Source organism: Numenius arquata, chromosome 16 (genome assembly GCF_964106895.1).
Source record: "Numenius arquata chromosome 16, bNumArq3.hap1.1, whole genome shotgun sequence".
Classification (NCBI taxonomy): Eukaryota; Metazoa; Chordata; class Aves; order Charadriiformes; family Scolopacidae; genus Numenius; species Numenius arquata.
In genome coordinates this window covers 12,991,755-13,015,967 of record NC_133591.1, presented here as the reverse complement: position 1 = coordinate 13,015,967, position 24,213 = coordinate 12,991,755, and the positions used below count along the sequence as shown (strand labels likewise).

Here is a 24,213-nt window from a genome sequence, read left to right as displayed (position 1 = left end):
GGAAAGGGGCATCTCAGGAGTTGTCTACCCCTAAGGTGGCTGAGGGCATCCTACAATCCATAATGTTCCTCCAGAACCATCACAGGTCTCTGCACTGTTTCTGAGGAGTGGGAGAGGACTTCTGGGGATGTGCGTATTGATATCATTAACAAATCTGTCTGTGTGTGTATATTTGGACAGAAATAATGTTATAAGAAAAGACACAGCTGCACTGACTGCTTCTCAGGTGTGCACTGGGGGGAGGTGGGCTCCTGGCTCTGGAAGAGGGCCACATTGTCACTCGAGTTGAGCTGTAAGCCTGTGACAAAGGGAACTGAATCACGTGTCCCAATTCCTTGCAGACATTCTCCAAAGTGGGAGCCGTGAAGAGCTGCACAATATCCAAGAAGAAAGACAAAGCAGGTACTCTAGATGTTGCTGTTCAATTCCTTCCCTCGGCTGGTTGCTGAGGGCTCAGGTGTGGCGTCGCTTTAGCATTCATCTGCCTTCTCGTTGGCGAAATCCTTAATATTTCTCCAAGTGTGCCTGTTGAAATGGCTGAAAGCAGCAACCAAAAATACCCCCGGGGTTCGGTCTAGAAGGTTAAGCTCAATTGTGGGATTTGTGGAGACGTGGCCTTCTCTTAGATCTTTAGATAGAGAAGCCAACTCCTTCAGGATGACAGAAGAGAGCGGGATGCAAGTTGAAAGGAGCCAGTGCCCCACGATGATTAAACCGGCGCATGAAGTGCTTTATCCGCAATCATGGCCAGGATTTTCAAGGATACCTGGTGGAGCGCTGTGCTGAGTGAGCTTGGTGGGCCTTCTGCCCGTCAGCTTCCGACCCAGCAGCTTGCGGTGATGCCTGTTGCTTTGACTGGGCTCATCTTCTTGGGTGGTTGGCCAGGGAAGAGTTTGCTCAAGGCAAGCGTTGGCTGGATGGGCTGTGTCTTCCTTCTGGGTTTCAGACGAGGGAGTTGCACGGCTTCATGGGATTTTGCCTTAGCAGGGTTCCTTTTGCATGAGGTGCTTGAAAACTCAGATCCACTGAAAGAAAAAGAAATAAAGCAAACTCTTCAGTGCTGCTCGCATGTCTGGCTGTAGGCCTGCTCATGGCCAGACATTTGAGTCTGGGCTGATCTCGTACCACCTACCAAAGCCATCCCCTTCTGTCACTGTGGGGTCACCCCTACAGTCGGCTACCGTTGAAGTCTGGAAGTTGGAAACTGGGTGTTATGTTTTTGCATATGCTTTTGCATGTAGATTTTTCCTCATCCAGCCTCGATTATGGCTCTTGTGCTAGTCAGGGTGTTCCTCAGAAGCATGGCGTGACTGTGGGGGCTGCAAACCTTTGTAGATGTCTCCTCCTTTGGAGTGGAACTGGCAGCTGCCTGCCCAGATTTATAGGAGGAGTTTGCTCCTTTTGTGCCTTGGAGATCTCAAAGGGATTTTCTCTCTGAACTGGAACACAGAGCTTGTGCTTTGCGATGGTGGGAAATGCAGCATGTGTCAGTCCAAACTGAAACCCATCTCAAATCGTAGAATCATAGAATGGTTTGGGTTGGAGGGGACCTTAAAGACCACCCAGTTCCACACACCTGCCTTGGGCAGGGTCACCTCCCATCAGACCACGTTGCTCAAAGCCCTGTCCAACCTGGCCTTGAACCCCTCCAGGGATGGGGCAGCCACAGCTTCTCTGGGCAACCTGGGCCAGGGTCTCACCACCCTCACAGCAAAGAGTTTCTTCCTGAGATCTCAGCTCAATCTCCCCAGTGTCAAACCCTTCCCCCTCGTCCTGTGGCTCCCCTCCCCGATCAAGAGTCCCTCCCCAGCTTTCCTGGAGCCCCTTTAGGGACTGGAAGGGGTTCTAAGATCTTCCCGGAACCTTCTCTTCTCCAGGCTGAACCCCCCCAACTCTCTCAGCCTGTCCTCACAGCAGAGGGGCTGTAGCCTCTGATCATCTTGGTGCTTGTGAGGAGCATCGGTGCCAGGGCATGGGTAGCCTGGCCCTTTGCCTGGGGTACTAGTTCCAATTCCGCTCAGTTTTGGCAATCGGTGCTTGCTTCTCTTTTGTTTTTAAATCTTCTGCTTAATATCGTCACTGCTTCCTGCTGGCTTAATGAGTCCCCTTTATATTCCGACAGGCGCTTTGCTTTCGATGGGCTTTGGATTTGTGGAGTACAAGAAGCCGGAGAGTGCCCAAAAGGCCCTTCGCCGGCTCCAGGTGAGCTTGGGCGTTCTCGGTCCAGATTTCTTTCCAGAGATGGTAGGCAAAGGCTTGGATGGACTGTAAGATCCAACATGTAGCTGAGGATGTCGGTGCTGTGACTTACGCTGTGCAGACGGAGAAGCCTCTAGAATGGGCCAGGAAAGAGGGTTTGTAAAGGGACAAGACCTCATGAGAAAGAGAGCATTTCCTAGCGCTGATCCAATACGGAGGTGGCAGAAGATACGCAATGATTGAAATTTAATGAGTTTATTCTGCAAAGTGTCCTTTGCAGAGGTGACAGAGACCCAGGCTCCCACTCGCAATGAGAATAAATATTGCTTGGTATTTAGTGCTGCAGAGTCTGGCCTTCCCCTCTGTGGCTCTGCCGTTGCTCCAGGGTCTTCTAGCCTCCTGCCTGCTCCATGGCACAGGCCACGGGGTTTGGCTGCACCAAAAATAAGGAGTAAATCACACTCTGCTGCTAGAAAAAGGAGTGTTTGGTCCTCGCTACCTGGGTGGTGTGGGCCAGACAGCTGGAGTGATCCCTTTCTAGGCAGATGTGAAGGAATTACTCTGTGTAATCATGTTCAGTGATCACAGTCCATGAGTCCCACCTTCAACAGGTGGGATTTTCCCATTCCACAGCCTTGGGGAAGCCTTGGGTAGATGTGTCTCCTCCATCCTTTTGAAAGGCAGAATCCTGGGGAAGAGAGAAAGCAGGGAAATGGGTATTATTTTTGTGGAGGGAATGGGCAGGAGGGCTCCAGGGTCCCAGCATAGCGCCTTTGCATGTCGTGTACCCTGTCGGGGTGATTAGACAAGAAGCTGCTTGTTTTCAGTGCTGAACTGTAGGAAAGTTCTTTGAGGAGCAGGAAGCAAGAGACAGAAGACCCTCACCGTATTGGCTACCGATGGCCAATAAAACATCCTTGGCTCATTCCAGAGGAAATCGTAAGCCGGTGAAGAGTTTGCAGTCTAGAGGTAGAGGAAACCATAGCTCAGAGAAGCGAAGTGACCCATCTTTGCCAATTTAGTGGCAGAGCTGAGATTGATGGACAGCTAGAGCTGCTGCTTCAGTCAGTTAAGTGCTCTCCAACCTCCTATCGGAAGCCTCGGTGTTCAACAGAGAAAAACTTTGGCAGGGAGAAAGGGAAGAATATACGGGAAAGAGCAAGATATGAAATGTTTCGCTTGTATTCTGAAAGCTTGGAAGCTGTTGTGATTCTGATTATTTTTATTATTTATTTTTTCTGTTGTTTTTCCTTTGTTTTAACTTTCAGGGCTGCTCTGTAGATGGCCATAAGCTGGAAGTGAAAATCTCGGAGCGAGCTACCAGGTAAAGCTTATGTCTTGCTTCTAACCAGGTTACGTTTAAGGTACAGCAATGCTTGGTGGGTTCTTAAGTTCTTGATTTTTTTGTTTTTACTTAACGTTTCTGCATCGTGAGGGATGTGATCAGTGGTGCTCCGACTGCTCAGCGCATCAGCCTTCCTTGTGCTTCTCTCAGAATCACTTTAGTCAATCTTACTTGAAAAAAATGGCGAATAGCCAACGCGAAGGTGTTCACTCGCTAAATGATGTATTTCCAGTTAAAACCCCTAAGCAGCGTGCAGTAGTGGCACCCCAAAAATGAGCACCAGGCACTTGAGTTTTCTTCCACCCTCAAGGAAAAGACTCCTCTAAAACCTCTCCTTTGATGACAGTTTGCTCAACGTTGCAAAATCAACTGACAGCCCAAGTTCCAGTGGGTTTAAAGAGTTCTGGAAGACAAATATTCTCTGGGCAATGAAATCTTTTAGCCTAACTCATTGGGAGGAACAGCCGCTTAAGAATAATGTTCTGCTGCCAATTCTCATCAAATCAAGACAAAAACTGGGTTCTTTGGGGTTTTTTCTTGCTTGAATAAAAATTTGGATTTAACTTCTTTTGTTTGGGCTGTCAGGTGCAGAGGGGATGGTTAATTGTGGGTGAATTTACTTGGATTTAGGGTTTCCTTCCTTGTTTTTATCCAGTACAGAACCTTTTAAGTCCAAAGTTGAAAATTAATCCAGACGTTTAAAGGTGAACGTTGGCACCTAAAACCTGTCCTATAGACACTTTGGAAACCCTACTGAAGAAGGTATCTCTAAAATGTCAAAATTTGCTTGAAAGTCTGGTCCCTGAGGAGCAGGAACAGTGTGACAGCTCCCTGTCTGCACTTCCGATTTCAGTTCTTTAAAACAGATTAAAAATGGTTTATTAATTTCTAAAACCCCTTCGGTAGGTATCCAGCCTACAACGTGGGATGCTTTGCTTTTTGAAATAAGCTGCTGTGTTTTCTATGAGGTAAATTCTTACCTTGTTCAAATGCGATACAATTCTGAAGTTAAAAAGAAAAAAAAAAAAATTAATAATCTATTCAAAAACTTCATTTGCTATTTTCTAAGCCAGCAAGAAGAAGAATCAAAATTAGGTTATGTTAAGCTGTTTTTAAAAATATATTAAATAGTACATTCTCCTGACAACTGAATGGAGAACATTTGATGTCAAAACAGAAGTTATTGGCAAATCTGAGTCCAGGCCTCCTGCCCGACATCAACTGAGCTGGCAGTCAGCAAGCTGGAAACTTTGATTTTCAGATGTAGGATTTAAATCGCTTCATTCCTTCTCCATGTGCTGTGTGACATTCCCATTGTCACCAGTAAGATGCCAGCGATGATGTCGGTGTGACCCTCGTTGGCTAATTTTTCTGCATTCCTAATTTTGAAGGAGCCGGGATGCAATGGGTGTTTTGCTGCACCGTGGTCCTTACCCCCCCCCCTCTTTCTCTTGACTTCCTAGGCCCGCTGTGAAATCCTCCCGAAAGAAACAAACCGTCAAGAAGCAGAAAACTTCCAAGATCCTGGTCCGAAACATCCCGTTCCAGGCCACCATCAGGGAAATCAGGGAACTCTTCAGGTAGGAAAGCGCTTCCCATCGGGTCTGCAGAGTGCTCCAGGCTGGAGCTGGGGTGATTTTCATACGGGATCTTGCTGTGTCGGATTGTAAATGAGTTTTGTTTTCTTTCTGGAAGTAAAGAAGCCTTTTGTTGGATGTAAATACAAATGGCTTGGCAGGTTATAGCAGTGTAGAAATCCTACTGGTGAGACAGGGATCACATCAGCCAGTGTTTTGGCTGGAGCCACTGTCAGACCGGTGGCCCGTTGCCGTGCAGCAGACACCCACGGAGCTTCAGGATCTTCCCTGCCTGTCGAGTAGATGACATAGGATTGGATTTATTTCTTTTTCCTCTTGCCTGAGAGGCGTGCAGCAGCTTTCCTGATGCTCGGCACACCTGGATGGGGAGGAGCACCGAGAGCCGCTGCAGACAGCAGCTCCTCCATCTGTCTTTCTCACGTGATGGTTTGGCTCCTTCCCATCGTGGAGGGAGCACTTAGGTCTTGTTTTCCCTTCCAGAAGTGTTTTCCTGCCCTTGCTTCGTATCCTCTGTGGTCGGCAGCCCCGTGTCCCTAAGGATGTGGGACTGTGCTGTCTGTAACACCCCCTCCGCCAGGAAATACCACGTCAGCCGTGAGACCTGTCTGGGAGAGGGCTGAGCCTTGGGTAGGGATTTTGGGATCTGCGTTCTTCTGTGGACTGGCTAAGCGCTGTTTTCTTTGTATCCTTAGCTCTTATTAAGCCTTGTAACGCATCCCAGAAAAGAGGTGAAATTTTGTAAAATACAGTATTTCTTCATCTCCCAGGAGGAGAATCTCTTGCTCTTTGACCCAGGCCATGGACCCAGCTCTGCTGCTGGTTTGCAGAAGGAGTTTGGGGGAATCAGTGTCCAACTCTGCCCATTGTTTTTTCCCATCTGGAAAATGAAATGGGGAAGTACTGTGTTAGGAGGTGGGTTTTCTTCTAAGCAAAAGGCAGGCACTTTCGTCTGGTCAGGGCCGTGGTGTCTCTTCCCAAAGGGACCGAGTTGAGGAATCACTTAACCCTTTGACACCTCCCCAGACCACGCAGTGAAAACCTCCTTGCAAGGAGCCGCGGGGCAGTGATTTGTTGGTTGTGGCAGAAACGGTGAGTTTCCCTTCGTACAGTGAATTTTACCTACTTTATGAGCGTGTGATGTTCTCCTGCCTTGCCCACAGGCAGGGACAGTGGCTCCCACGTGGCTCGTAGGCTGTTTCCTCGCGAGGTGGGGAGGAAAACTGGATGTTGCAGCACTTTTTTGGGGTGGGCTCTGGAGATTTAACTGGATGCAGACCGTGATGTGGCTCTTGGACACATGTCGGGGAAGGGTGACGGTAGGCACAGCCTAGAGATCCCTGCAGAAGAGCAAAAGGTTTTTCTTGCTTGTGCTGTGCAGGTTGGATGCTATCGTTTCAATGCTGCCCTGAGAGGTTTTAGTGAAACACAGCAAAAAAACAAAAACCAAACGTGGGCTTCCAAGTCACTGTGGTGAGTTTTCTTAGCACGTGGGGCACCGCTGCTGTAAAACCCAGCACCGTGTGGCTACAGACGTGACCTTCGTAAAGCTGGAGCAAACAAAACCAGGGGCATCTATTTACCTTCTAGGGCCCTGGGTTCAGTTGAAGGAGCTGGAAGGTTTATGTATGTCACGAGGATAGACAAGCCCAGCAGAGACTGGAGGGGGGTGGGTTTTGGTAGGCTTTTTTCCTCCTGTCTTGTCTCGCACCTCGGCGCTGCCAGAGGAGGGGTAGAAGAACCCTCTGATTAATATTGCAAGGAACACGCAGCTCCCAGCCGCCTGCGCTGGTGACAGCGCTCTCGGAGCGACGCGTGGACATCCGTTTCATTTACCTAAGATATTCGGAGATGCGTGTCTTATCCTCAAAACAAAAGCCAGCGGCTTGGGGCGGGGGTGGGGGGGACCCACAATCCTCCCTCCACCCCTGCCATCCCTCCTTTCCTTCAGAGTGGTGAAAACCAGGCATGACGGAGCGCTACTAAACACTTCATCCTCCTAGATTGCTTTTCTTTTTTTTTTTTTTTGCGTGTTTTTAAATCAGAAGCCTTTGCTCTGGAGCTTTTAGCTCATTCTGCATTTAGGAACCTGTCTGATTTGTATTTTGTTATTTATTTATTGGAAGTGGTGAACAATCGCTCGGCAGCGGAGGTGGCACGGGCGGCTGCAGGGGGCACTCTTAGCCTGCCCAGGAAAAGCTGGCTGGGGACCACCGCCAGCCTGGGGACAGCAAGGGACAGCCAGCCTGGGGACCACCGAGCTATGCTGGGGGGGCATCGCCGTGCAGGGCAGCAGCCCCCAGGCGTGCGGAGGTGGGGGGCTTTGCAGGGCCAGCATCTCCTCCATTGTTTCACAGGCTCAAAAGCCACTTCCCAGCTGATGTCTCCCAACCTGCTTCCTTCTGTGCCAGCTTTTTTTTTTAATCCTTTCTGAATTGCCTGGGCAGGAGAAAAATTAATAAATACACACAGACAAACAGTTTATATATATATTTATGTATATATTACTGTGTGTATGTATTACCCCAGAAAAATACATATATTATACAAATATATATTTCCAAATATATATCTATATATATTTGGTATTTCCATATAAATATCTATTAATATTTGGCGATATAGACATTTATTTGGAAATACATATATGTATATATTTTTCCATGTTTTGAGCTTTGCCAGGGAGCTGAGTCGTCTTTTCAAATGGACCCCCGGTAGGTGTTAATGACACTGGAAGAGCAAAACAAGGGGGTTGGGTGTTTTGAATAGCGAATTTTGCAAGGCCTTCTGAAAGGGCAGTTCAGGAAATCCTGCCCTGGTTGTCTTTGTGCTTTTTAATGTGTTTATGGATCCATTGCTTAAATGTTTTTAGGCTTGCCCCGTGCCGTGGTTGGTGTTCTCCCAGCAGTGGAAGGTGGACCGTGGTCATCCTGTGTGTGTCCTCCCTTGCTGGTGCCCTTCCCCAGCTGATCCAGTGATGGGTGCAAACCACGAGGAAGGGTTCTGGACTGTTCTTTGGAAGCGCTTGGGGACACATGTGCTTCCCATCGCACGTGTCCTCTGTATCATGAGCATACCCGTTCCTCCTGCCCATCCCCAGCGGCAAGGCAGATCCCAGGGAGGAAGAAGACCAGGGAGCCCCTTGGGAAAGGTCTGTGGCTGGGTCTAAAATTCACATTGATTTCCCCCCCCCCCCCCCCCAACCTCCCAGTTTGCAGGAGATTCGAAGCAAATGCGTTTCATTGAATTTTGGAGTTTGGGGAGTTCTAATTCTTGGGCTGGAGAAAGGTGGTGCTTATCTTTCTCCGTACGGGAGTCATGAATGCTGTGGTTAACAGCTAAAATCCTCTGCCCGGAAAATAAATGTCTTCTTGCAGGGTCCGTGAGCCTCAGGTGCTGCCCACCTTCCACACCAGACCCCATGGCCTTCCTGGGGTGCACGGGGCTGGTTCAGAGCGTGTCTTGCCATCTTCTGCGGGAGGTGTTAGCCACTCTCGCACCTTCGGGGCATTTTATTATTTATATTTTTTTTTCTCGAGACCTGATAGGTGTTATTTTCTTCAGAGAGAGAAATGCTTTTCAATTATAGGGGCTGGTTTTGGGCTAGGTGTGAAGATTTAGCTTTTGTGGGTGTGGTGGGGTTTTTTTCCCCCTCATTTTTGTTCCTTATTAGATGCTACTCTTATCTTTACTACCTGGAAAAATAACAAAAGGCAAATGGTCCTTAGCTCTTCCAAAGAGCCGTAGTTAGGGGAGGAGAGACAAAGGGATTGATATCCCATGAAGCCTGCTAATTTTTGCTACCAAATTGGGGGGCTTTTATGGCAAGATTTTTATTACTTTTTTTTTTTTTTTTTTTTTTTTCAAAAGGAACTCTAGATGTGGCAAGCTGAATTGGAGAACTGAAAGGCCACATTTTCACAGATTGGAGCTCTGGCAATTTCTGAAAATTAGGCTCCTTTAAAATCTATCGCATTAGATCCATGCAGCCTTCATTGGAAGTTCCAATTAACTATTTTGTTTCGCAGCATCCTCTTCCATCCTCCTTCTCTCTCTCCGCACCAACTCGCCTGAATATTAAAAACAAGGCTGTTTTGCAGTTGGCATGTAACATTTCAAAGAGGTGTATGTTTTATTTTCCCTAAAGGGGGGACGATTAGATTTAGAAAAAGACTTCTTAAAGATTTCTAGCCCAATCAAATGCAACCTGAGGGGTAGAAAATCTGCCTAGACTTTGACATGCCTGATGCTTGTACGGCTGAAGGAAGCAGATACTAGAGTTGCATCTCAAGTAGGATGTTTTGGGGCTGGCACCGCTTCCTCTTTTCTTTGCAAAATATAGCTGAGAACTTACCATTGGGTCTGTATCTATAAATTCTCCAAAAATTGCAACTTCCAGCCTTCCTCTGCCAATTAGTTGCTGTAGACCCTAAGCCTCAAAATTCGGAGGGAGATCAGATGGCAGGTCTGTGAGTGTGGAAGTTGTTTTAGTGTCCCTCTTGGCCGTCCTTTGCTGTTCGCCTGCAGGAACCAATGTCAAACACGTGGTGTAAAGCTGTAAAATCATAAAAGTATTATCAGCTGAGACACTGGACTTGAGTTTGCCTAAAGAAGCAGCCAGCAGAAGAAGCAATGGAAAGGTGTGCCAGAGTAGGGAACAGGTTATCGGGTGCATTTATCTCCATATTCTGACTTTCCTACAAAGAAAGTAATGTTGCTGCTTGGGAAGACCTTCGGGGATGGGTGTCTCTTTTAATTTTAACTACTTTGCTGACTATTTTCTCCGTCTTGACAAAAGACGTGGCATTTATTGCATCTGGCAAAACAAGTGCCTGGGACTGATTAGGAGAAAACAGATCTATTCCCTCTGATAGAGGGTAAAAGTGAAGACAACCAGTAGGACAAGACTTTGGAGTCCTGTCTCTTCTAGAAGAAGAAGGAAAAAAAAAAAAAAAAAAAAATCTCTGAAGAAAGATACAGTGGATAAACTGGCAGAGATTTATTTTTTTTTCAAGCCAGTCTTTATGAAGTTAATTTTATAAGATGATGCCTTTCACTTCTTCTGACCTATTATAATAAAGTGTAGTTATCAGAATGGGCTTTTCATTTCCCATTATAAAGGACACGGTGGTATAATGAATCCGTCTGCCAGACACACTTGCTGTTCACACCTTTCTCCCAGTAATGGAGTCTACATGACTGGAGACAATTTCTCCTTCCCAGACTAACGTTGCCCTGTTGAAGCCGTGGAAATCTTTGCTACTGAAAGGTGGAGGAGGAAGAAAAAAAATTAGTCCCTTCATAAACATGTGAGTTCGTTAAGCAAGTGCTGGGTGGTATTAATTAGAATATACAGTGCAAACAGCCCTAGGATGCACAGCGCTTCAAGCATCGCTTGCTCAACAGTCTAAGGTCAGATTATTCTGCAAGTGATGCTTTTGCTTTAAAAGCCCAGGATGTTGTGCTAGAAATATTTCGAAATCCATTGCTGTTTCCTCTGAGCTGCTTAAAATTTTCTTTCCATACTGTCCCCCTGCAGTTGGATGGTCTGTGGCTGCGGGGGGAGCTGCAGAAGTCACAGCAAGCACCTCCTCGTGGTGTAAGGGGCTGCTGGGGATAGGACAGGCATGGAGCTGGTGGGTGGGATGGTGGGGAGAAGCCCCAGGAGCTGCTGAGGCCGTGCTGGAGGTCCAGTCTGGAGACGGTGGAGAAGCTCAGTGATTCCCAGTGACCACTGGTCTGCCTGTTCCTCCTGCCATCCGACCATATCAGCAGACCTGTCCTAGGTGAGACGTCTCCTGGCCGGATCGCTGGTTTAGCTCCTCACCGTCTGCTGGGAGTGATGTCCCCCAGCGTGTGCTGTGTCCTCCTGTGGAAAGCCAAAGTGCAGATCTTTCTCTGCTGTTCAACAGCTGGAGACTCCCCCCAGCACCCTACAGAGCCCCGGTCAGGGCATGCGCATTGCAAACACAGTTGTGATTCCCAGGACTACAAAAACTCCTATTTATTATGCTCTTAGCCCTTTACAATCAAAACAAAATTAAATTGACATAGATAAAATATCGAGACTATTATTTGAGGGGCAGGGAGGACAGGGCAGGGTTGGTAGATGTGCAGGTGTTGGTCACGCTGGGCTATGGTACTGGTGGAAGGAAGTGGAGCAGATCATCAACCCTTTCTTGTGGTGGAAACCGCTGTTGGGTTCATTCCCTGTTCATCTGGGTTTTCTCCATGAGCAGGTTAAGCTGCGTTTCTGAGTTGTTTTATCAAGTCTCCAACTAGACCCGGTCTGGAGGACTCAGAAAAGGGCAGGGGGAGCTGTTTGGGTACTGAGCAAAGCCCATCATCTAAATGTCTCTTGTCCTACCTGTGTGTGGTTACTGGTTTAAAGCGAATAGTTTCTGCTTCCTTATCAGTGAATACGAAGATGTTCCCCAAAGCAACAGGCCACTTCTCTCCAGGAGGCTACTTCTGCTGAGGAAGAGCCTCTTGGTCTTCCACAGTCTGGTACCTGTGGCCCAGCAGCCTCCTTCATTGCTTGGATCCCACCCTTCTGGCTTCCCCTGGTGCCTGCACACGGAAGGACTGTGGAACGTGTATCTTGCCAAGAGGCACACATTCAGGTGGAAACCTGTCAAAAACACTTTTGAGGAGCAAGACCTGGAACATGGCTCATTCCTGCTGTCAGAGCTCTGACAGCAGGAATGATGCCTCCGAGTTGGGTTTGGCGTTGAGTGAGATTGCAGTGTCGGGTTTGTGAGGAAACAAATGGGTGGGTTAAGAAAGTGACCCATAGTTCTTTGAGATCCCCAAAGAAGACATCTCTCTTTGGATCCCTGGTCCCAGCCATGGAGTGCCCTGAGGTTACAGGCACTCGATGACATGGTGATTTGCATCCAAGTGCACATGCTGGTGCTCTGATATCTTTATATCTTCATATCTTTATCTTTTAGCATGGGTGGATTCCCATGCTAACAGTGCTTTTGCCCTGTTTTGGTCTATCTCCAGGGATAGAGACCCTTCTTGTTTTAAAGGTGGCTTCCCAAAACCATGGTCCGAACCCGGAGCATGGCAGGGCTGCATGTGTGGGAAGGAGCATCAGTGAGATGGTTCAAGGCCACATCCTCAGGAGATGGGAATGCAAGCGGTTTCCAATGATGCCAGCAGATGATGTGGCGCTTTGTGCTCGTTAATGCTGGATTTCAGCTTCCTAATTAGGATGCAAGGTCTGTGCCTTGGGCTGCTGAGCGTCTGAGGAGGAGCGTGTCTGGCATGGGGGGGCTGCAGGACGCTGCTCTGGATTGAAGCTTCCCAGCACTTGGACGTGTTGTCTTCAGCGTGGTTGGGAAGCTGTTTGGTTGATTGCTCCCTCCGTCCTGGCTGAGGAACTCTGGGTTTTTGGTTTGCAAGGAGAAGATGGAGTTTCTTTACCGTGTCCGTGGCAGTGTCTCCTCCCTGCACCCTTCCAGCAGACCAGGGAATGGTGTTTGCACCAGGTCCTGACTCCTCAGTGCCCTTTTGCTGAGCTGCTGTGGTCCTCCCATGCTCCCACCACATACCTGACTCTCCTCCCACCCCTGGTCTCTGTTACCCCCCCCCCCATTTTCCCCTCTTGTGGGGTGCTGTTGGATGACTTAGGTCTTTCCCCTTACGCTGGGCTGCTGGACCACCCTGTGTCATCTGCCTTTGCACAAAGCTCGTTCTCCTGCCCATCCTGCCCCAGGTGCATCCTTGCAGCCCGGCTCAGCGCGGGGGATTTATGAATCCTTGTGTGCTCCCGCGTCCAAATTGTGGGTGGAGAGGGAAAGGCAGGGTGCAGGTGCTTTTCTGGGCAGCAATTTGCGGATGCGCGCACCAGCTTCGTGAGTTGAGAGCTCTGGATGAGAACACAGGGATCTGCTGGGCTGGTTTCTTTCTTTCGCTATCTCAAAAATTGTAAATTAAACATATTTTCGTGGTCCTTCTTCAAGCCCTTTCTTTATGTGCTGGAAACCCAAACACAGCAACGTTGGGCTGATGTTCAGAGACCAGAAATGTAACCGGCCGCTTTAATTTGACTATCCAAAATGAGCCATGGGGCGGGGGGGGGAGCGAAATAGATTTTTCAGCGCTGTTTTTCAGTTTGAATCATAAAGGTGTTTAACATAGATAAGGAAATGTTTAACTCTGCGTTATCTTGACAGGGTTGCTTTAAAAGGTGGATCTCCCCAAGAGCGGGAGGAGGATAGTATTTTTTTCAGCACATCTTTTTCCCCCGTCTTGAATATTCATTGCAATACTTGATTTTTATATGTATTTTTTTCCCCTCTTTTCTGCACTCCGCCTACTTCATACCCTCAGGTCCCCTTTTCTGCTCGCCCCAAAACTCTGGTGAGGAGTTTTCGGCTGCCTGCTTTGGCGCAGTCCAGTTGTCCGATGTGAACGAAGGGAGTTTTCTAGGCTGCTTCCGTTCGACTCCTGCCGGAGCATCTCTCGCCAGGGCACTAAGCCCGAACCTCCTGATGGAACTTAATTAGTTTTCCACCCAGGCTCCGTTGCTCATCAACGCGGAGGGGCTCGGGGAGGGAGGTGGGGAGCAATGGGGAAGGGGTTGCTGTTGAAATGTCTTACTCAAATGTAACTCTGGGATTTTGTTTTGAGGTTTTTGCCGTTTTTCTGTGCCGAGTGGGGCTGGCACACGTGTGTGCGTACATGTGGGCTTTTTCTCCTTGATAGGAAGCAAAACCCAAAGCCCAGAGGAGCTGCTGTCTCCTGTAAATAACCCACTCGGTGCTATTAATATTACAAGGTCTCCTTTTGTCTGAATTGTTAAGAAAAGTGTCTGCGCATCTATGTATAAGGAAGGCAAAACATTATTTTTTTGCCTTATGTTGTAGCCAGTTCTTGTTCATTTTCAAAATTGTCCCTTGGCCACTGAGGCTACTTTGAGGGCTGGCAGCTGGGGGGTTGCAGAATCTACACTGTTGAAATGACGCTGGACTAACTTGTGAGCTTGTGTCTTAGCCTTTAAGTCAAGGAGCAATCAAGATGATTATTTTTTTCATTTTACAATTCTTCTTTCTGTTGCATTTCTATAACTAGAGTTCTTGCACGGTGACATTGGTCCACCCACCTTCCTGTCTTTCTCTGGCATATACGGCATATATTTTTCAGTCTCACTTCATGAGAATGTCCTGAACAAGCCTCTAATGAATCACAGTTTTCTCCTCAGGATGACATTGTGTCCTTTATTTGCATCTCTGTTTGCGTTATTATGGGGATTTTTAACCTCAAGCCTGCTACAGCATTTCTGCCTCTTCCGATCGGCGGATTTGAAGCCTTGGGGTATGATTACAATTAAGGACCTTTCATCGCCCACCCTCTTACCTCCCCTGGGGCAGACCCCCTGCCAAAGGCATTTGAACCTCGTTGGCTTCTGCAGCTGGTGGCACCATGAGCATTCTTGTCTGTGCTCCTGCCCGCGTGTGGCTTTCCCTGAAGAAACCAAGCTAAGGCGGATCGAGCTGACCATCTGTCTTCTCTCGTCCCTTTCCTCCTCTCCCAGCAGTATCTTGACCACTTCCAGGCATCTGGAAGAGGAGAGGCGATCTTAAAATTGAGAACTTGGTGCAATTAACTATAGGAGGAAGCTCCTGAGGCCACCAGGAAGGTGGTGTTATGGGATTGACCCTTACTAGACACCCAGGAGTTCCCATAAGCTGCCCTTGAAGATGGGACATTTCTTTCTGACCAAATTCTCATTTTATTAGATACCCGGGGACCTGACTCTGGGAAAACTATCTCCTTTCTTCTTCTTCTCACAGCCCTGCCTGTGAACAGAGAGGCTGCCCACCGGTGGTCTGGGCATATCAGGCTGTCCCCTCATGGATGACCACCTGGGACGTGCCCAGGGGTGTTTGGAGGACAGGTTTGGTCCCCCTTATTTATTTATTTATTTATTGACATCTCCCTGTGGACCCTTGATTGGAAAGGCAGCGGTGATGACTTTTCCAAGCCCAGGAGCGCTGATCTCGGGCCTGATGGCAAGCAGCACCCTTGGGATTTGTGTCACAACTTGTCCTGCAAAGTCACTTGTCAGGTGGGCTGCGTGACCCCTCTTTGGTTCTCTTTAACCTAGGTCTTAACTCTTCCCACCCTTTGATCCCGCTGCTGTGCTAGCAGCCGAAGGGTTAAAAGAGTTCGGAGGGGGTGAGGGGGTGGAGACAGGTATTTCAGATGCTCATTACTCACTGCCAGCTTCCCCCAAAATCATATTAATTTCACGCTGTCACGCAGGACTGCGCTGTCTCTCTCGTCAGCATCCAGGAGGGTGACGGGGATGGGGGGGAGCGTGGGTCCCCCCCCCACCAGGCTCCACATCACAGCTGCGATGTGGAAAGCTCATGGGTAACCTTGCTGTGGGACCGGGCTGGGGCTTCTCACCTTGAAAGGGGGGGGATCTGGGGAACAGGGGGGTGCTTTTCCATGCGCTGCCTCCCGATGATCATTTTCCACCCCGCTGCTTGTGCAAAAACCCCATGAAATTAGGACTGCTGCAGTGGGGAAGTCTCGGGGAGGGATGGAGAGAGGGGAGGGGAGCTGCCAACCTGCCCTGCCCTACCTGTGGGCACCCAGGATGATGCTTAAAAGTTGTCTTTTAACCCATAACCTTCCTTTCCTTTTTTAATACAAGTAAGCTCAGCCTGGCTCTCCCTTGCAGAGATCGCTTCCCCGGCTGCCATTGCCGCCTTTATCCTTCCTCCCCCTTTTTCTGCAACGTTTTCGGCTGTTTTGCTCACTGCGTCTGCCAGAGCTGTCACCTCTGCAGGGACTTCTCACTGTCACACAAGGTAGGGCTGGGACTCTCGGGGCTCCTGGGGGCAGGCAGCTCGTTCCCCGCCCCGTAAGGTTCTCTGACAGTGGGGATTCTGCACCATCCCCAGCGATTTTTGTTATTCTTATCCCTAGAAGGTGTCTCAGCTTTCGTCCACGTGTGCTTTTATAATTATTTTTTTTTTTTTGTGGGTTAGGGCCAGAAGGATCATCTCCTCCCCTTTTCTCTCATCACGTACCCTGTGGTCGCTCTTCTTGCAGCACTTGGCAAAATACAGCAGCAAAAAACCAGCTGAGGTCTCCCGGTTTGCAGAGCAGAGGAGGAAATGGCACGTTAGGAGGCTTTATAATAAACCTTGGGAGGGGAGTTACCTGCCTGTGCAGGAAGAGGAATCCCTTGAGCCCTGAGGGACTCATGGCTCTCCTGCCCACAGACCCCTGGACGCTTGGGAGTGGAGGACAAGAGCGACAAATCCTGTGCCAGCAGCAGCACCAGCCTCTGGTACCCACAGCCGAGTGCCGGGTGTTATCACTGCTAATTAAACATTAGAGAATCTATGAATCCAGGCATTGCTCCATTTCTTTAATCAACTCTGCTCGTGCTTTTCTGGCTCTGATTCCTTTCCGAGGTCCTCTCTTCCTCGAAAAGGCCATCCTCTGTGTGAACAAAGCAGGTTCCTCCTGCATAGCCACATCCCTTGGGGATGTTGCCATCTCTCCATGATGCCATGTGTTTCCCCCACCTTTACATTGACCTTATGAGCAGTGAGTTATGGCAGAAAAGCTCTTTTGAACCTCCTTTTGCAGGGCTAACACTGGGTGTCATCTGGCACGTTGTATGCGACCAGCCTGTGGTGATGCTTCTTAGATTCAAAGAATCAAAGAATGGTTTGGGATGGAAGGGACCTTAAAGACCATGCAGTCCCACCCCCTGCCCTGGGCAGGGACACCTCCCACCAGACCAGGTTGCTCTAAGCCCCCTCCAGCCTGGCCTTGAACCCCTCCAGGGATGGGGCAGCCACAGCTTCTCTGGGCAACCTGGGCCAGGGTCTCACCACCCTCACAGCAAAGAAGTTCTTCCCCAGATCTCATCTCCATCTCCCCTCTTTCAGTTTAAAACCCTTCCTCCTTGTCCTGTGGCTCCCCTCCCTGATCCAGAGTCCCTCCCCAGCTTTCCTGGAGCCCCTTTAGGGACTGGAAGGGGCTCAAAGGTCTTCCCGGAGCCTTCTCTTCTCCAGGCTGAACCCCCCCAACTCTCTCAGCCTGTCCTCACAGCAGAGGGGCTCCAGCCCTCCCAGCATCTCCGTGGCCTCCACTGGAGCAGGTTCAACAGGTCTATGTCCTTCCTGTGCCAAGGACTCCAGAGCTGGACACAGCACTCCAGATGGAGTCTCCCAGAGTGGAGCAGAGGGGTAGAATCCCCCCTTTCGTCCTTCTGGCCATGCTTCTTTTGATGCAGCCCAGGGTGCGGTTGGCTTTCTGGGGTGCCAGGGGCACATACTGAGCTTTTCCCCTTTCCCGTGTAGGGGATCTTCCACTTGAAGCAGAGATGTTTCTTCTGGGGGGTACGTGGGAGGTTGTGGCCGTTTAGAGGCAGACAGGTGATGGTGGGAGGTGGTTTCCCAAGCCCTGCTGCTTGATATCAGTGCAAGAATCAGAGGAAAGCTCGTGACTTGGCAAGTGCCTCTATTCAAGCAAAGCGTCTCATCCTGGGGAGTCGTTCCCTGCTCCCATCTCATTTAATCCATCAGCTCCAATACGGGCATGGCAGCTTGTGTACCAGCTCGGAGAGCTGTATCTATCTGTTTTGCCTCGAAAAATTAGGATCTTCTGTTGAAAGCCCCTGGCCTGGAAGCCTCACAGCGTGGAGAAGTGAGGTCCCTGCTCTGCCTCTAGCTCCATGCGAGCAGGGTGTCCCTGCCCAGGCAGTCAGCGGTCAAAAGCTGGTGGTGATGCCACCTCTGGGGAGGGCAAACTCCGGCCCTTTTGGACCCCGGTCAGGCCTAGCAGGTTATTTTGAGGTGTATCATTGCTCCTTTTTTCTTATTTTCCTCCTGGCATCTGTGTGTGTATTACAGCTTGTTCAGGTCAGCCGATGCAGGCATTGCCGGTGGATGAAGAGCGCGGTTCCTCTTCCTCTTCTGCAGCCCCTCGTTTCTCCCTCGCCTTCCCCTTCTCGGCCAGCCTGCGGCTGCCACGCTGCGTTGACAGCATCTGTCGGCAAGGTGTACAAGCGTCTGCTCTTGCCTGCAATCGTCTGTGAACACCCAGGGCGTTGTGATGAGCCTTCCTGAAGGTTTGGGTGGAGACAGCAGAAGGGGGAGGATGGGGAGAGCTTGCACTCCACCACCCAGGTGCCCTGCTCAGCTTTCGGTGCTGCCTTGGACCTGTCCTGCCCAGCTCTACCCTTTTTTCTGCATTTTTTTCTGTCTCCTACCGGAGAGCAAAGCTGTAAAACACTCAGGTTGTGGGGTTTTTTTTGTTGGGTGGTTTATTTATAGGAAGAAATTCTTTACCATGAGGGTGGTGAGACCCTGGCCCAGGTTGCCCAGAGAAGCTGTGGCTGCCCCATCCCTGGAGGGGTTCAAGGCCAGGTTGGAGGGGGCTTTGAGCAACCTGGTCTGGTGGGAGGTGTCCCTGCCCAGGGCAGGGGGGTGGAACTCAATGATTTTTAAGCTCCATTCCCACCCGAACAATTCTATGATTTTGTGATTTTTTTGAAGAGGCTTTAAGTTGGGAGGGGGTGGGCAGGGCTGAGGCAGGGGGATGGGGAGCGCTGAAGCAGACACTTCGCCTCATCCAAGTCCATTTATTAAATAGTTATTAATGGTTTGCATCCTGATAACGGCGAGATGCTGGGGGAGGACAAGGCGGGGAGGGATGTTCTCCCCTCTGAGACATCTCCCTCTGTTGAGAAGGTGATAAGTGCCCGGTGGTGGCTCAGTCGGTGCCTTGCAAAGGTCCATCTCTGTGGGGAGGACCTGCCTCGGCTGCAGTGGTGGGATGCCCTGGGGAGCGTGGACTTCAGCTTCCAGACACGTGGGCACACTCCAGGTCTCTTTTCCCAGCAGTTCCCATGGGTGGATCAGCCGGAGTTGTCAACTTCCATCCTTGGCTCTGCTGCTCTTTGCTGGTTGCAGTGGTCCAAATCTCCTCTTCATCCAGTCCTTCCAAGCGCTTTCTGACACTGGGGAGTGGAGAGCGATGAACTTTCTGCAGAAATGAGTAGAAACGTTATCTCTGAGTCCCGTGATGGCTCAGTTAATGGTGGCACCATGTGGTTGCTCCCCGTCCTCCTGCCTTCTGAGTGTTTTCCAAGTGACCTGTAAAGACGTGTCCCACGGCATAAAGTCACCTCAGAGCTTCAGCGGGTGTTGTAGTTGTTGGAGTTTGGGAAAGGGTGACAGGGATCGAGAAGACAGCAACCATCGTAGCTTGGGTGGCAGCGAATCAGACCATTATTGGAGTAAATACTGTACATTTAGGAATGCTCCTCTGCTCACATTGCTTTTACAGTACAATGAGAAAAATCTAATGTTTTGGCGTTGGTCGCGTCTCTGGAGAAGGACGGTGGTGGTCAGGGGAGCATGACGGCCCAGTGACTCCCAGTCTGCTTTGCTGGCAAACTGGTGTGTGCCTGGTTTTAATGCTTTGTCCTCTTCTGATCCTTGGCAGGCCTGGGATGTGGCCTGGCTGGGTTCAGGAGATCTCCCCATCCTTCTTGTGTTTGAGTCACCCACAACAGAAAGGCTTCACTCGAGCTCCCACGTCCTTAGTGCATTTGCATGCATTTGATCTCCTCTTATGTGTTTCTCTGTTCTTCTGATGAAAATAATTAATCTGGTTATTTTTCTAAGTCGTCCTGCAGCTTTACAGGGACAAGACTTAAATAAGGATTCTCTTTAAAGCAGAGCTGTATTAAAATAGCTGTCTGCCTATAAATATCTCAATGCTTCTATATTTATTCTTCTCCAGCTCCATGCAGGAGGTTCTATAGTTAAATCTGAGATTGGGGAGTGGGGGTGGGGGGGAGTTTGTTGATGCAGCCAGGATCTTAAGAGCAAGGCTGCTTTCTCCAAAGGATGCCCTAGGTACCCCTTTGGGGTGGCTAAATCTTCCTCCTCCTGTTTACTGCTTTGCTAGTTGTACAAATTTCCTCTTGTCTCTGAAACAAGCTGACGACTCAGAATCCTGGAGGAGCAGAGATTTGTACCGGGCCCTCCCATGAGCACTATTTTAGCATAACTTATTTCTGACCGGAGCTGCGCTCTGATCAGGATTTTCAAAAGAGCCCAGGAAAGATAAATCCCCAAATCTCAGCGCTGTCGGAGCTGTGGGTGCCTTTGAAATCCTGACCCGCCGGTGATTACTGGGGTGACTTGGTGGCTTCTAAGCCCTGGTCCTGCAAGGTGCTGCCTGCGGGGAGAATTGGGGCTTACGAGTGCGAGCGGTGGAGGCTCTCATTGAAGTCCCTGCAAGGATTGAGATTTCACAGGGTTTGGGATAGAAGGGTCACGGCTGTGGTGGTTTGTACATCTCGGTGACAAGCCACCAGAGGAGGAAGGGGTTTATCAGAAGCTGTAGTTTGGTCCTGGTGTGGTCCTTGGAGGTAGGTGTGATGGGAGGCTGGGGAAGACTCAAGAGAAGTCCTCTTTCAGTTGTCCTGGCAGAGGTGGCCCTTTCTCCACTATACTTGAGTGTCTTTTTACAGTAACATCAAGAAGGCAGCAGCTGGTTTGGTGAAATCACAGAATTTGAGAGTAGCCATAGATGAGGTGGAGTCTCGTCAGGGGCTGGAGGGAAGAGCCCTGTGGTGACAGGGACTGGGCGCGGAGCTCAACTCTCTGCAAGATGGCAAAAGAGGAGAGAAACAGTGGCAAAACCTAAATAGAGTGGGATTTTTGACCTCTCTGCTGGTTTTGAGTGACCTCTTCAATCACACATCTCCAACAGCGGTTACTTTTAAGTCCTCTGAGTCACCAGCTCGCTCTCTTTGGGACCAGCAGGTGACTTTGAACGGCCAGCTCACTTGCAGCGTTCAATGCAAGGCCATCAGAGCTGTTCCTAAAGCTTATGGCGTTCCCTGTGCCAGCTCTGAACCTTCCCCTGGGCCTTGGGAACGCGCTTGGAAATTTTCAGTGTTGAGATGTGAAGTTTTAGAAGGAAATCTGTCCATGCTTTGACTAAATAGTGAATCATCGTTGTCTTGAAAGCATGAAAATGAATGTGGATAGTATGTAGGTATCTTCTCTGGGAGGTATCAGTGGGCTCAGTGAGTTTTTCTTTGATCTTGCCAACAATAAAATAGATGTATAACAATAAGTAGATTTAAAAAAAACCCTCCCCACCCTATGTTAGACCCCACGGCACGTGCTTCTCCACCAGTGGGGACCAAGAACCAAAGGCAGGGCTGATGTGGACAGATGTGAGTGCTTGTGCAGCGCCCCGGGGGCAGGCAAAGGGAGGAAGGGACCTGTGGAAGAGCCGAGATCTCGCTTTGAAGACCAAGATCTTGCTTGGAAGAGCTGAGATCTTGCTCTGCAGTTGGACCGGGTGGAAGATGGGAAAAAATCAGGAGACGGATGGGTCCATCCCTCTGTCCGAAAGTCATGTGGGAAGGCTGCTGGGTGGTTTCTCCACGTTAGCATCTCCTGCTGTTGATGTTCATCCTTCCCCGGCTCTCCCCACCTTTCTTTTTGCCCTGTTGCCCCATTAAATTCAGCCGTGGGAGCCAGCTCTATTGGGCTAAATGACTGTGACGGTCCTCCCGTAGCAACTGTACCTGCCTGCCCCCGCCAGCCAGGAAGCTGTTGGAAAATAATCATCATTTGGGAGGAGGTGGGGGCCAAGGCGGGGGGACTGCGAGGCAATGCGATGCCGCTTCCACCCGCACAGCAAATCTGAGCCGACCGGGGAAGGGAAAGGCCCCTTTTAACAGGAGCCTTTAAAGCAAATCTCTTTAAGGAAAACTGAATCTCTCGCACGACGTTAAACCTCCCAAAGTAGGATTAAACGCAGCAAAATTAAGAAACCAAACCTGGTTGCGGCACCTGTTTAAAAATGACTTAAGTGGTTGGGATATTAAAATTTTAAGACCTGCCGCTGTGCTGGTGATGGAGGATTTAAAAAATAATAATTACTGTTGTTTTGGGTTTTTTCTCCCCTTTTCTTTTTGCTTGGTTTTCAGAATTGGTTTCCTTCTGTTTAGCATGCAGCCTAATTGCGTAATTACACGATAGACTGGAGTAGAATTTAGTGCGTGTAATACCAGTTATAAAGAAGAGCCCTAATTATGTATATCTTCTCAGGTAAATAATACATCAGGGGCATGGAGTGGCCTAATTACTGTTCTGAAAACCTGCCTAATGACTAATTTACTTGGAATTTCAGAAAGCTTTTGATAAGGTCCCTCATAAGCAACTGTTAAGGCAAATAAATCGAGAAGGGGTAAAATGTTTTGCTACGTTTTTAAACAAGCCGTTTAAGCGATGGGAAACAGCCCCTGCCTTGGGGGGGTCTTGCATCTTGAGGAGGGGGAAGGTCCCGGGGCTGCGTGTTGGTCTGGGACCAAAGCTGTCACGTTTTCTGATCCCGCTTCCCTGCAAGCTCCACGGGAGGCTGCTGCTGAGATATCCACAAAAAAAAACCCCGGGATTTAATATTAGCGGGAGTCTTGTGGGTTAATTCACAGCTCCGTGGAAGAAGCACATCTGTGTTTGTGTGGTCTCTGGCAATGGATGTGATGTTGAGCATCTGAACGGCTTTTCAAGATCTGGCCCAAAATTGCATGAATCCAAAAAGGGCTAAACTCTGCTTAATTTTCCCCATACAGAAGACAGGGGGAGTGAGGGCAATCCGAAAGCCGGACCAGCTTCCCCAGGGCTGGTTTCTAGGTGGATCTCGTGGGCTTTCTCTGCGTGCTGGAGCTGGGACCAGTGCCACCGTTATTCTGGGGAGCACGTCGGGGAGACACCACAGTGAAACGTGACTGATAGGATGGATAAGTGAGTCAGCTGGTGGTCCCTGGTGAGAGATGGGCACTGAGCTGACAAGGAGGGGTAGGAGACGTGAAGGCAGGAAAGAGGAGAGTCCCAGCGAAGCCTGCAGCTGGGACAGAGGAACCCTGAAGCGGTGAGATGATGGGGATGAAGGAGGAGAGATGGGTGAGGACTGCCCAGTGCCACGAGGCTTGTCTGAGGCAGATGTGCCAGGCCATTGTGGTGGCTGGAGAGGAGAATCTGGGATGTTGGCATGGGGACAGGGATGCAGGAGCCTTGTGGGCTCCCCTCTGCTCCTGGACTACATCACCCTGGCTGCTGTGTCTACTGGGATGACTATTTTGGTGTGTATTTGTGGCAAAACATCACTTTATTCTGCCGCAGGCATGGTGCCTGCCTCTTCCCCAGATTAACAATTTTTTAAAAAATAGATAAAACACACTCTTCATTTGCAAGACCCTCTGCAAAGTGTATCGCGACACTCCCCGTCACTCCTGGACTTGGGCTCTTCACGTACCAACCTCTGCCCCCTCCCTTTGCAACCCCCTCTGCTTCACTTTTGGGTCTTCTCTGGGAGAAAGCAGGGACGTGTGTTGCCAACCGGAGGAGCCGAAGAGCTGCGGGAGGGGAATTAGCACCGAAGGATCCTCAGCTGAGCAGCCGCGGTGGAGATAAAGCAGGAGGATCTCTGTGCCTCGCCGACGACATGCTAATTGGCTTTCCTTCCCAGCGAACTTCGCAAATGATGCTCTTTAAGTCGTGGGCGAGATAAACAGTTGCTGTGGCAGGTGTGCCCAAAGCGCCGGCTGGCTGTAATTAGACGTGTTGAGGAGAGAGCATCCCGGAGACATCCAACGGTGCCGTTCGTGCCGGGCGCATCCCGGGGAACCGGTCCTGCTCCCCCCTCCCCTGCCGCAGGGCTGCTTTGGGAAGTGCTAGTGCTTCCAGCCAAATTCGGCGGGGGGATGCAAGGTGGGAATCTGGCTGGTGGTGATTTCCTGCGAGTCTAGTGGAATTAAAGCTTGAGAAAAGGGGAAAGGTGTTATTACAGAATCGTAGAATGATTAGAGTTGGAAGGGACCTTAAAGACCACCCAGTTCCACCCCCTTGCCCTGGGCAGGGACACCTCTCACCAGACCAGGTTGCTCAAAGCCCCCTCCAACCTGGCCTTGAACCCCTTCAGGGATGGGGCAGCCACAGCTTCTCTGGGCAACCTGGGCCAGGGTCTCACCACCCTCACAGCAAAGAAGTTCTTCCCCAGATC

At 49.8% G+C, this 24,213-nt stretch overlaps 1 protein-coding gene across 2 annotated transcripts in view; it reads left to right on the top strand.

Annotated features, from left to right (window-relative positions):
• The window catches only part of RBM19 (RNA binding motif protein 19), a 74,427-nt gene that overhangs the window by 14,772 nt on the left and 35,442 nt on the right, over positions 1–24,213 (top strand). For both annotated transcript variants that reach the window (XM_074159434.1, XM_074159433.1), the window contains 4 exons: positions 342–402; positions 2,123–2,202; positions 3,468–3,523; positions 5,008–5,124. In XM_074159434.1, the coding sequence (XP_074015535.1) occupies positions 342–402; positions 2,123–2,202; positions 3,468–3,523; positions 5,008–5,124 (314 nt within the window). The remainder of the gene's footprint in view (positions 1–341; positions 403–2,122; positions 2,203–3,467; positions 3,524–5,007; positions 5,125–24,213) is intronic.